General features: G+C 43.1%; 1 protein-coding gene across 22 annotated transcripts in view; it reads right to left on the bottom strand.

Annotated features, from left to right (window-relative positions):
• neb (nebulin) overlaps positions 1-12,982 on the bottom strand; it is a 75,519-nt gene that overhangs the window by 11,461 nt on the left and 51,076 nt on the right. For 11 of the 22 annotated variants that reach the window (XM_054746638.2, XM_054746637.2, XM_054746642.2 and 8 more), the window contains 21 exons: positions 11,910-12,011; positions 11,715-11,822; positions 11,522-11,626; positions 11,338-11,442; positions 11,137-11,241; positions 10,927-11,031; positions 10,713-10,823; positions 10,519-10,629; positions 10,313-10,414; positions 9,541-9,645; positions 8,955-9,044; positions 7,623-7,736; positions 7,317-7,421; positions 6,451-6,555; positions 6,124-6,228; positions 3,342-3,452; positions 2,498-2,608; positions 2,040-2,153; positions 1,845-1,949; positions 1,632-1,736; positions 300-404 (listed from right to left, as the gene is read on the bottom strand). In XM_054746638.2, coding sequence (XP_054602613.1) covers positions 300-404; positions 1,632-1,736; positions 1,845-1,949; positions 2,040-2,153; positions 2,498-2,608; positions 3,342-3,452; positions 6,124-6,228; positions 6,451-6,555; positions 7,317-7,421; positions 7,623-7,736; positions 8,955-9,044; positions 9,541-9,645; positions 10,313-10,414; positions 10,519-10,629; positions 10,713-10,823; positions 10,927-11,031; positions 11,137-11,241; positions 11,338-11,442; positions 11,522-11,626; positions 11,715-11,822; positions 11,910-12,011 — 2,229 coding nt within the window. The remainder of the gene's footprint in view (positions 1-299; positions 405-1,631; positions 1,737-1,844; positions 1,950-2,039; positions 2,154-2,497; positions 2,609-3,341; positions 3,453-6,123; positions 6,229-6,450; positions 6,556-7,316; positions 7,422-7,622; positions 7,737-8,954; positions 9,045-9,540; positions 9,646-10,312; positions 10,415-10,518; positions 10,630-10,712; positions 10,824-10,926; positions 11,032-11,136; positions 11,242-11,337; positions 11,443-11,521; positions 11,627-11,714; positions 11,823-11,909; positions 12,012-12,982) is intronic. The other 11 variants (XM_054746658.2, XM_054746660.2, XM_054746661.2 and 8 more) reach the window with 7 other exon arrangements.

Raw genomic sequence — 12,982 nt, 5'->3', positions numbered from 1 at the left:
TTCTGGGGTCCTACAACCCCCCCGAGGCGCTTCACAACACAATCAGTCATTCACACACTAGTAAGCTTCATAAAACTATGACACACAACATCATACTTATACCACACAAGCTCTGCAGCAACTAGCATAAATGCTACACTATGAAATTAATTTTCAGGGATTAGTTGCATCATTTAAAATGTGTCTAATAAAGAATTCATATCAGTTTGTTAAAACAAGGAAAGACAGGCTCAAATGGAGGAAACAAGGTTAAAAAAAGAGATGTTATAGAAAAATTAAAAATGATATGAAGTAGATACCAAGCTGAAATTCTTCGTATTCTCTTTAACACGGAGTATTTCAGGCGTGTCCTTTACCGCAGACACTTTGCCCTTTATGTTTTTAAGGTCAGTCTGGTACTGATGCTAGAAGGAGAAAAACAAGAGGTTTAAATGTTTCACTGAGACAAAAACAAGAAGCATCAGAGCTAGAAGAGACAATACTTACAGAACATCCGTCACACATTACTTGATTTAGACTAACAGCACATACACAACAACACATCTTGTAATAAAAAAGCAGTATAAATGACTTAAAGGGACTTTACGGAGTTTTGAATTTTTATGCTCGCGATTGCCCCCTCAGGCCAAAAGCGTAACGGCAGCTTCAATAGTAGGCTCGTGCACGAGGCGCGCATGCTGTACGTGCACACTCCTTAACGAAAATAACAGCTGAGACAGTCCCTTGTGTGTGTGTGTGGCCCGGAGGACAGAGGACAGGAGAACGTGCAGCTAATTAATAAAATAATTTGGTTCTGTACCTTTCTCTTCAGCACAGCCGACAAAGGTTTATGATGGGTCAGTCCTCCTGCATGCTCAGATCATTCCCTTCCCTTGCTTGAAAAATTGCTCCAAAATGAAAGTTGAACCCACATCTTTTTAATCTGTGAATTCAATGCCGTTCGGCGAGTCTCAAATAAAAATTTGGGCATCTTACTGTAAAAAATATATACCATTAATGTAAAAAAGAAACTCTAAATGAACTATGTTCACACCCAGAATTGAAACCAGGTCTTCTGCATGAGAGTCCAACGTCTAAAGCACCAGCGACATCTTTTGTATCTGTAACATTTACATCCTTGATGACAGCTGAAACAATGTTCAAAGAACGGTTCGGAGCGAAAATGGCTATTTTGTTGCTAATTTGCAGGAAATATCTAGAAGAAAGTTCTACAGAAAGTAGCTAAGTGTTCTCAGAAATGTAGCTAGGTTCGTCACTAGGCGTTAGGAACAGCGACAAAGTCGCTGAGTTGGCACTACCTCTCTCTCTGCTGCTAAAGCTACTGATAGCAAATGCTACGGGCTATGCCTGAGCGTGAACGAGCATGAAGCAGCCTGCTCGACCCGAGCAGCTCTCTTTTTCTGTTATTTTACAGAAAAACAGGCAATCACAGTAAAAATGCCAGGGCTCATTCTACAGGACCAGGGCATTACAGGAGAATGTATGAAGAAGACATTTATTATTTCTATACATGTTTTGGCTGTCAAACTTCCATAATGCCCCTTTAAGCTGCATTATTGTCTCATACATGCAGAAATACCACTATCTGGATCAAACTCTGGTTTCAGCAGGAGCTTTTTGTTTTGACTTACAGTGCTGAAGTTCTTCTGGTTCTCACGGACTCTCTGCATCTCTGGCGTGTCCAGCACCGGTACATAGTGAGACATGGTTTTCTCAGCTTCCTCTTTATATTTTTTCTGCATGAAAAAGAAAAATGTTTGACCAGATGGATTCTGAATGTTTTCAGAGGGTAAAAGGCTGCAGAGAAGTGTGTTTGTATTTCAGTTTTACAGCTGGATGCATACCTGGCTGACGATGTTCCTCATCTGCTGAGCGTGGATGATGTCGGGGGTGTCAATGACGGTAGTGTAGCTGGCTCTGTCCATCTCAGCTGTCTGCTTGTACTTGGTCTGCAAATGGAAGCATCGAAAAAAACGTTTCAGCACAAACATCCCTATACATGTATCTGTCTGTGCTTTCTAACACAACAGGACCCTGACCTGACTGAGGATGTCAGTGGCGTTCCTGGCTCTCATAAAGTCAGGGGTATCTGTGGCCAACGCCAACATCCCTTTGCCTTTGATCTCCTGCTCCAGTGCCTTCTTGTACTCTCTCTGTTAACATGAAACATTGTTACACACAATAATTCTGGTTTTTCTACCTAGGAACAACAAGATTTGTACTCAATCATACTGAGGAGGGCTGCAAAACACCTACAAGGGGACAGGGAATGAAGCAGGTTAGCAGAAATGAGGATGCTTGTTTAGGGAACAAACATGGTGACTGAAGAGCAAAAAGTGTGTGAAGTTGTCAAGAAAGCAAGAACTAGAATAAGAGTCAAACCCTTTTTTAACGAAGCTTTGTTAAGAGGGGAGGGGTTTCACTAAGAGCGGGATTAAAGGAAGTCACTCGGACGAGGAGTGTGATGCCACTTCCACCACCTCTCAGTCAGCCGTACCTCACACAGGATTTGAGTGGCATTCTTTGCTCTCAAAAGCTCCGGAGTTTCCTCCAGTGCAGTTAGCCCTTTACCCTTCACTCCCTCCTCTAGATCCTTCCTGTACTCTTTCTACACGACGGAAGAAGAACAGAGAGACTGCAGAGATGGGCACACAGGCAGGCCAGGCCAGGACATACTGACATTTGCAAGTTAAGCTCAAAGTCATCAAAACCTCCTAAAACAAGAATCCTCTGCTACGATGGTTCCTGTGGTTAAGGATGATCATAACCGAGACAGTGGAGAATACTGACGACTTTGGCAAGAATCCCGATACACACACACACACACACACACACACACACACACACACACACACACACACACACACACACACACACACACACACACACGCACGCACGCACGCACGCACACACACACACACACACACACACACACACACACACAATAATCTTCAGTTCATCAATGAAACATGAACAGCAGCAACAAAACAAGAAGTCAACATGAGAGGCTCAGTGCTTCATTCATATATTTGCATGCATGTGTAACAGCTGTACAGAATGACAGATTTACACTAAGACCACAAGCAGAAAAGGTCAGTAAACACATGAGCACAACTTTAGAGTCGTTTTACTGGTAAACACTGAGTAGTTAGAACAGTCAACCATGCAAGAACTGAATTAAATCTCATACATGGGCCCAGAAAAGGCAAAGTGGGAAGGAAATACTTGTCAGATTTTTTTAAAGTGAAAAAAGCAGGAAACCCGGTTGTGATATGGTCTTAGTATGATTATAAAGAATGAGTGAAGTAAATGAAGGAAACAATGGATCGTCCTTTAGTTACCTCACTGACTATTTTGGTGGCGTGTCTGACATGAATCATGGCAGGGGTGACCTCCAAGCCTGAGAGGTTCTTTCCCCTCATGTACTCCTCAAAGTCCTTCTTATAGTCTTTCTATTGGCCACAAAGACAAGACAGACAGGGCTCAGATGGCCACATGCAAGCAGTGCTGATGCACTAGCAGCAACATCAATCATTGTGCTTTTATACACTTTAAAAGTATAGATTTGAAAAAAAATTTTTTTCAATATCCATAGTCATGGTGAAAAGAAAGCCCACCCTCCTGATATTTCCAAGCGTTTGTCTCTGCTCAGATCTAAAGGATCGATTCTATTTTTGCCGGACGCCGGAACAGAGGGCGGCGCACTGCGCCGCACTGCCGGAGCACGGCCGCAGTAGTGGAATTGCTCTGATTGACTACAACGGGACCGATTTTGCTCCGGCGTTCATGTCAGAGCGGAGCGGAGGTAGTGGAATTTGGGGGTAAGGTCTCGTTCAGCATTTCAGTGAGGTTCAGGACTGAACTTTTTCTGGACCATTATAGAACCTGATCTTTTTTCCCAGTAGTCTGTTGTAGATCTGCTGCTGTGTTTGGATCATGGTTTTGTTTAATGACTCAGTTTGATTCAAACCAACTGTTAGACAGATGGACTTGGCTCAGGGACACATGCAAGGTGTTTTATTTGGCCCCAATTGCTCCTCTGGTACCTCATGTTTCAACTTTGCTTCCCTGACACCTCACCTGAAAAGTTTGGTCAAATCACTTGGTGTAAAAATTGATGTTTCACTCAGATTTGTTGATCTCGTAAAAGGATTATTGCAACTCCCTTTTAATAGGGGTTGGTCAGAATATTCTGGTGCAAAATGCTGTAGTGCGTTTTTTGATTGGCAAAAGAAAATTTGAGCGCGTCATTCCAGTCCTGGCTTCTTTACACTGGCTTCCAATTGATTTTAGAGTTAGTTTAAAAGATTTTAATGCAGTGGGTATCTGTTATTTTACGTCAAATGTATTTTTTCTTTTATCGTTTTTATTGTTTATTTTATATTTGTGTTTTAAAGCACTTAGGTTGACTACAGTTGTTTTTAAAGTGCTATACAAATAAACTTGGTGTGGTATGGTATGCTGTGCTGTGCTGTGGTATTGCTTGGTATGTTGTGGTATGTATGGTATGGTACAGTATGATATGATGTGCTATGCTGCGCTATGGTATGCTATTCTATCGTATGGTATGGTATTCTATGGTATGGCATGGTATGGTATGGTATGGTATGGTGTGCTATGCTGTGCTATGGTATGCTATTCTATCGTATGGTATGGTATTCTATGGTATGGCATGGTATGGTATGGTATGGTATGGTGTGCTATGCTGTGCTATGGTATGCTATTCTATCGTATGGTATGGTATGGTATGGTATGGTATGGTATGGTATGGTATGGTATGGTATGGAATGGTATGGTATGGTATGGTATGGTATGGTATGGTATGGTATGGTATGGTATGGTATGGTATGGCATGGTATGGTATGGTGTGCTGTGCTGTGCTCTGGTATGGCTTGGTATGTTGTGGTATTATATTGTATGGTATGGTATGGTATGGTATGGTATGGTATGGTATGGAATGGTATGGTATGGTATGGAATGGTATGGTGTGGCGAGAAGCCCAGACCATCAGCCCTCCATCACTAACAGTTGGAGAGACCAGTTGGCCTTTAAATGCATAGACTGTTATTTATCAAGGGAGCTGTGCATTATGGCTAAAGATGCAACCATTCAAGCCGCACTTATGTAGACTTTTTGTAATTCCTCAGTCATGAACTTTGAAATCTTGACTGGCTTGGATTTGTTCCATTTTTTACATTGGTTTGAGATGAGCTTTGTTGTAAATTAGCCACTTATTTTTACTAAAATAAATGGAAACTGAATTTTAAGATCTGAGAGAGCTCTATGGTTTATTACAATTTCTCGGAGCACTACGGTGCCTGACCCTTGTGTTTTCTAACCCTGATCCTGATGACACACTGACCTGCATGTTTTCCATGTCTATGCTTCAGCACACATGATTTACATTGGCTCCTCAGGAGGACATCAAGTGCTGCAGATGCCTGTTAATCACTCATTCGTTTAAGTCAAGTGCGGTAGCAAGAAAACACTGATGTTTAAAAACGCAACATGGAAAACATGCGGGACAGTGTGCCGTGAGGACCAGGATTGGGAAACACTGCTAGATGAATTGGGTTGCAACAGCTGCTTCTAAGTAGCCTGGTAGTAGAGGACGAGTCTGGCAGGCCAGGCTAGCTTCTATGATCACTGATGTTGTCTTTGCTCCATGGTTTTGTGCTAAACTGCTTTTATAAAGAAGCTCACACAGAGGATGACGATCAGGGTGGACTTTCTTTTTCCTTTTTGTTGTACAAGGACTGACCAAAGGCATTCTCTGGTTTACAACATAAGATGATGCAATGCAAGCTGCTGGGTTAAGTTTTACAGATTCCACAGCTAGTTAAACCCTGATACAGTTTAAAACGATCCCTCCAAATAAATAAATAAATAAGAAGGTAAATATTTACTTTAAAAAATAATGAGTAACTGAATTACAATTTTGCTGTTAAATGAGTCTTTGAAGCAAATTTCAGACCAATTGGGTGAATTAAACCTGGAATTCAAGAAGCTCATCAACAGCACAAAGAAAGCAACAATAAAAAAGCATTTAAGAGTCTTTACATTTGAAAAACAGGGAGTGCCTACAGCTTGTTTTAGCGCAAAGGTGTAAAACAGCATATTTACCTGGCTCTGCAGGTGCTGGGCCTCCTTCGCTGTCACATATGTGGGCGTCTCAAAGTCCAGCATGGGTTTGCCCTTCTCCTTCTCATACTTCTCCTTGTATTTTACCTGGAACAGCCCACAAATATCCAATGTCCAAAGGTGTACGTCAACCACTGTCATGTCATCTACTGCTTTTTGTTTGTTTTTAAAAAAATCTCTTTTGTTCTATGGCCACAGGATTTTATAAAAGCTTTTAAACAACACTCACAGGACAGCAGTCCCATAACAACTATGCTTTTATGTGGGTAAGACGTTGGTTCACCCCCACCCTGAGTTTGGACCACTTACGTTGCTCTGGAGCTCAGAGGCCTCCTTGAGATGGAGCTGCTCTGGTGTGTCGGGGATCATGTGGTAGTGACCCTTACTCTCCTCAAATTTCCTCTTGTAGCGGTACTACAGTAACGTAAGGCAGCTCAGTACAACAGGTGAGAAGAAGAGTGCCTGCATGGATCTTACTCCATCACACAGCACAAAATACCTCATAGAATATTGACTTAAAAAAGTGAAAACAAAAATTCAAGGATAATTAGTAAAAAAAAAAAAAAAGGAGGTGTTTGAGTTAGGTGGTTGTTGCAGGTAAAAGTGAATTATTAGACATCATACGAGGTCAAAGTTCAGGTGGATGAAGACAAAAAATGTCAGTGAATGAGAAGGTAAGGATCACTACCAGATGAGATCTAATGGGAGGATGAATCCATGACAAGGTCACAGGTTTATGTTGACTGTTACTGGTGAAATGGTAAATGGCCTGTATTTGATATAGCGCCTTCTAGAGTCCTGGAACCCCCCAAGGCGCTTTACAACACAATCAGTCATTCACCCATTCACACACACATTCACACACTGGTGGGGATGAGCTACGATGTAGCCACAGCTGCCCTGGGGCGCACTGACAGAGGCGAGGCTGCCGAGCACTGGCGCCACCGGTCCCTCCGACCACCACCAGCAGGCAACGTGGGTTAAGTGTCTTGCCCAAGGACACTACGACAGCGACAGACTGAGCGGGGCTCGAACCTGCAACCTTCCGATTACGGGGCGAGCACTTAACTCCTGTGCCACCGTCGCCCCGTGAAGTTAAGACCTACAGTATACCATCAAACCCAGTGGGAGTGTGACAAGGTTAAAGGATGATGAAGATGAGGACAGTGTCTTACGTCACTGGAGAGTTTGCTGGTGCTCAGGCTGTGCTGCATGGACAGCGACTCGGCCATGTCGGTCACAGGTTTGTGGATCTTCTTCAGGTCACCTTTGTACTTTACCTGTGGGTTTAAATACCAGAGACCAGATTCTAAATGAACACCAAACAGATGTAAGATCAGAATCACTGATCTGAGGAAGGTTTTTCATTCCAGGAAAGCCTGCTGCATCATATTTATATCATCATAAGGTGTGAAAGGCTGGAGTCATGGAGCAGGAAGTGACTTAAGTCCATGTACGATGTGTGATGATGGTGGTTTTACCTCACTAGCCAGGTCATTAGCATCCTTCAAAGTTTTGTAAATTTTGCTCTCCTTCAGGTCAAATTGTGGCTTCTTCCCTTTCACCTCCTTATCAAACTTCTCCTTGTACTTCACCTGGTGGGGTTAGAAAGATGTTACTGGACAGATGAAGACCAGCAGTGGACGTGTCAACAGTTGAAACAGAAACGCGTACTTTACGCAATCCCATAAAAAACATCCTTCTTCCTTTCTGCACCATTTTCCATGCATCTTTGCATTTATGATTACATTTTGCAGAGGTGTGACCGAGTCACTGCTTTGCAAGTCACAAGTAAGTCACAGGTCTTTCCAGTCAAGTCTCAAGTCGAGTCCAAAGTCAGTGATGTGAAAGTCCAAGTCAAGTCCAAGTTCTTAACTTTGAATTTTCACGTCATGATCAAGTCATCTGTCCAACTTCAATTTAATGACGATGATAATAAATAAACTCCAGAAATAATGCTTCATTATTCCAGAAATATGCTCAAGTCAACATCAAGTCAACAGATGCAAGTCGATTCAAGTCGCAAGTCATTGGCTTTCAAGTCCGAGTCACGTTGTAAGTCTTTATAGATTTTATCAAGTCAAGTCAGAAGTCTGACCCGAGTCCAAGTCATGTGTCTCAAGTCCACACCTCTGAAATTTAGCTATCGCTGTGCTAATTGATCCCAGATGACAGACTCTGCTACCATTTGCAACAAAACTAGGACATTGTGGGGGGTCAGCACCGTTTGACCTTTCTGATACCGACTATCATTTGGGATCAGTTGCAGTCCATGCACAACACCAGAATGCATCTTCTACTTCACTAGGATCCTTTGATTTTAAAGATTTCTTTTTCACAGCTGATTTTCTCTTTTAAGGAAAAATGTCCAATTTAGTCTGCATGGCTTTTGTAAGATTGTCTGTAAGTTTGCAGATCTTTGCTGCCACCTAGCGCCTAGATTAAAACGATGCACAGCGGCAGTGATTGCTAACGATGCATCTAATGAAAGATCCAGGGGAAACAAGTCTTGAGAAATCACCCGCAGAGTTACCTGAGCACCTACTGCAGTAAAACACAGAGCAATAAGCCACAGCTCATCAGCAGAAGGATGAAAAAGGCAAACAAAGCTAAAGAGCACAATCAAATATCCAAATGATCCGGTCATTCATGTGACTGGATCATTTGGATCAGTTCCTCGTTGTATATAAAGCTCTTTCAACACTGCAGCGAAATCCAAATCTGCTCCGGAGCCATTCTATGGGTTGGTTGGACGACAGACAAGACAAACACGTAGCAGCAGCCCTTTGGTTTTAGGACACGAGCCTCCTTACATCACTAGTCACTGCACTCATTTTCTTAATGTGGCGCATCAGGGGGGTATCATAGGAAGATGCTCCATGGAGGGAGGTCTTGGCCTCCACCTACAAAGCGCAGCAAGATTAGGAATGAGAACACAAAGACATTATGGAGGTCGAGAGGACAGGGAAGAGATTAAAAAGACCAGTAAGGAGTGAGAGAGTGGAGGAAGATGGACAGGAAGTCAGGTTGGAGGGAGGAATGAGACACACATGATGATATGACCAGTTAAAAACATCTGCTTTCATTAAATCACAATGAGAGATTAAAACATGGATTATGATGCAAGACGGCAAAGGAAGTGCTGTAGATGAGCTGCTAGTTCTGTTTCTAGGCCAACAGGACTGCTGCTAAGCACCGCATCTTCACCAATACTACTCTGCACATTAGCAAAAAAACAAAAAACTCTGACAGCTCTCTATTGTGGGGTGGCTGCCATTGACTGGTTCAAACAATCTAATGTAACCATGAGAGAAATCGACAGCAGAAGATGATTATTGTGAGAAACCGTTAGGACAGAGATGTGTGAGCGATGGATGATGTTTGTTTGTTTTGTTGTACCTGGCTTGTCAGCTGAGACACCTGAGTTGCCAAAGCGATGTCTGGACGATTGATCAGAGAACCTCCGCGGCTGGCCTCTTCACGGGCCTTTTCCCGGTAGCCAATCTGAACAAAGAGACATCGGTGGATCAGAAACACTGCTGTCTGGTTACTGGGTGGAGCTGTAGGGCAATGGGTCACATTCAGTTTTAGTTTGGCGAGAGGCAGAGGTGGACTAGGACCAAAATTCGGCCCTGGCACAAATTGTCGGCCCTCAGTTGGCCCTCCCCATTAGGAGAGCAGTGGGGGTGGGGGGTGTTGCCGCCCGCTGACTCGTTTCTAGGCCGAAAGTGAGATCTAATATGGACTGGGACAGTTAAATTACAAGCAGGGCCAGACCGCAGCGACCGGGAGCCCTGGCCTTCCAGATCAGCTCATTCTCCACGGGCGGAGATCAGCGGGACATTAGCTACATGCTAACTCCTACGTCATCGCTCCACTGCGTTTTTCTTGCTACAAACGCCTGGAAAAACTCTGTTAGCTCTGGGTTACCATGCAGCTAATGTTCTGCAGATCATCGTCTGTGGAGTAGTGTCAGCCCAAGCTGGGCAAGCAGCCCACTTGGCTAAGCGGCCCACCGGGACAGTGCCAGAATGCCAGATAGGCCAGTCCACCCCTGGCGAAAGGTATGTTTGCATGTGTGTAATCTGTAGGAGTCAAGATCAGGTTTGGTCACTACGTAGAAGAGCGGCCTGACTTTAACATTTGAAACAGATTTTAGTCACTAGCTCACCTCACTGATCAGTTTAGCAGCCTGAGTGGCCTTCCTGATGTCAGGACGGTCCACTACGGTAGTGTAGTGCAGGCTGGCTTTGGCGTCTTTCTTGTAGGCAACCTGCAGAAGAGCAGCGTGTGAGCTAAAAACATAGCATTAGCAGCACATTTAACATTAACATCAGCTGATTTCTCTCAGCATGGATGCTGACTAAGTCAACTCACATTGCTCTGGCTCTTTGCCACATCCATCGCATGCTGAACATCTGGTGGAACAATCATTTGGTTGTAAATGGACTTCCCCTTTTCCTTCTCAAACTTCGATTTGTACTCTTTCTGTAAGGAAGAACGGACTATCAAGACACCCAGCAGGGGATCCTGGGTTTATTAATTAAAAACAAACGATGAGAAGGTTTTACCCCACTGACGAGCTTTTTGATCCCCTTGCTGTGGGCGGTGTCACGAGTCTCAGACAGGGTGGTGAAAGAGCCGGACTGCATGGCCTTCTTACTGGCCTCCTTGTATTTGCTCTGAAGAAAAGCAGAAGGAAGTCATGAGCAAACTTTCAGTAAGTTTTTGTAAATGATTTATCAGCAGGAAGATGTTAAACCGTTGTTGTTTGATCAGTCGTACCTCTGATACTAAGGTGCGCACAGCTTTGGCATGGAGAATCTGAGGAGTGTCTAAAACGGGCACGTAGTGTCCCTTTTCCTTCTCGTACTTCTCTTTGTACTTCACCTGCAGAGAGAACACGAGCAACACTTCAGAAGGGCCTTTTTGCAAACTGGAAATGAAATGAACTCTAATATTTGTGTTTCGGAGGAATCAAGTGAAGGGGCTCACTTCGCTGGCCATTTCGGCATTTTTCTTGTACATAAGGGTGTACATGTCATTAGAAACAGGTATCACACAGCCCTTCATCATCTCTTTGTCATACTTGTACTCCACCTGCAGGAGTAACAGTGTGAGAGATCCTCATGTGAAGAGAATCAAACATAAAAAAAAAAATAACCCATCACAACTGAATTAGAACTGTCGACCCACATCGCTCTGCTGCAGGGAGTTTTTGGCCGCATTGACAAAGTCGGGTCTGTCAGTTGTCCAGATCCACTTGTTCTTGGTCGCCTCGTACTTCTTCTTGTAGTCGAGCTAAAAACACAGACATGTTGAGCATTACGTTAGACACTCTGAGCTCAGTCTACCAGATCCCGTCGTCAAAGCTGCTCACGTTGCTGATGTTCTTGTAGGCCTCCTTGGCAGCACGGATCTCATGAGCTTCAGGGTCCATGTTGATCTGGGCCTTGCTCCTCTCATACACCTCCTTGTACTTCAGCTGCAGAATGCATAATAACACATCATGCATTTATGTTGTGGGTTTGGTTTGCTTTTGTGGGAAATGATCAAAGCTGCCTGAGACGTACATTGCTGGTGATCTCCTTGACTTTCTTCATGTGCTGTTGGTGTGGTGTGTCATAAGGCAAAGTGTATGCTTTCGCCTTGGTCTTGTTGTACTCCATCTTGTAGAGGATCTAAGAAGGTTAAAAGAAACAATAGAGGCTCTTAAAAAATCCTTACAACCAGAATATACCGGACAAAACCAAAAAATAAAAGCTTACATCAGTGATCTTCTTGCTGCGTTTGTGAGTTTCATACTCAGGCGTGTCCAGAACCGAGGTGAACTTATCTTTGGCTTTCTCGTACTGCTCCCTGTACTTCCACTGAAGGAGGATGAGCGAACACAACAGAGTCACTCCAGATGTTTGTATCTACTTTATAAAAATCACAATAGCTACTAAAGAATTTTCTGCTCACAGTGAAAGAAAATTTAGAGAAAACTATCCAGCAATTTTAATTCAGTTCCTCAAAGAACATTGAGAATAACAGATGCTAAATTCCTGAATTGGAAGCAAAAATGCTTGAATCAGAATCAATCTGAATACTTAGATTGATTATGCATATAAAAATACTAAAACATAATAGTATGATGCAAGAATATGTTAAGTGGTTTTCGTTTGTTTAGCTTTAATTCTCTGGAAATATCATGAACCAAAAACATGCAACAAGGATCTATACCCATCTGATAATGACTTATTGTTGTGGTGGCATGCACATGTGCATTATTGCATGCTTTATGAGTCACACGCATACACAGGTGAAAGTGAAGTTACCACGACTTGATCCGGAGGGCCATGAATCTAAGCACTGGTCCGTATGAATGAATTAGACTTGATTAGCACGTGCAAGGAGATGTTGCAATCAGAAAAGCTATCTTTGAAAAATTGTTTTATAATGAGAAAGCTAGAAAATGCCTGCAGAAAAACCTTGGTGGACTTGCACATTTTCAGTTTTCCTACAGAGCATTCACCCATCAAGTCATCATGGCTGAAGGCCGTTAACTACCAACAGGCAGGCTCGAGCTGCTGCGCACAAACATCTGCTGCTCCGTCTTCAGCCTTTATCTGCTTGTAGAGTCTGAAACGTTCAGTTATCTTAGAGCTTTTGCTGCTGACTTAGCTGAAGAAAAAAGTAAAATCACATAAATATCAGTGACTTTGGTGCTGATCTCAAATGTTGCTTTTTATTAACTACATTCTAGTGTTAGCGCAACTCTAAACGTGTAAATTATCACGGCTTTGATGCCGTTCCAGACATTTGCTTCATTTTTCACAATAAATGCATCTGTTCCAGG

The sequence above is a fragment of the Nothobranchius furzeri genome, chromosome 14, assembly GCF_043380555.1.
Source record: "Nothobranchius furzeri strain GRZ-AD chromosome 14, NfurGRZ-RIMD1, whole genome shotgun sequence".
In the NCBI taxonomy this organism is placed as follows: Eukaryota; Metazoa; Chordata; class Actinopteri; order Cyprinodontiformes; family Nothobranchiidae; genus Nothobranchius; species Nothobranchius furzeri.
Note: the sequence above shows the minus strand (reverse complement) of the source record. Positions and strands in the feature narration are given on the sequence as shown.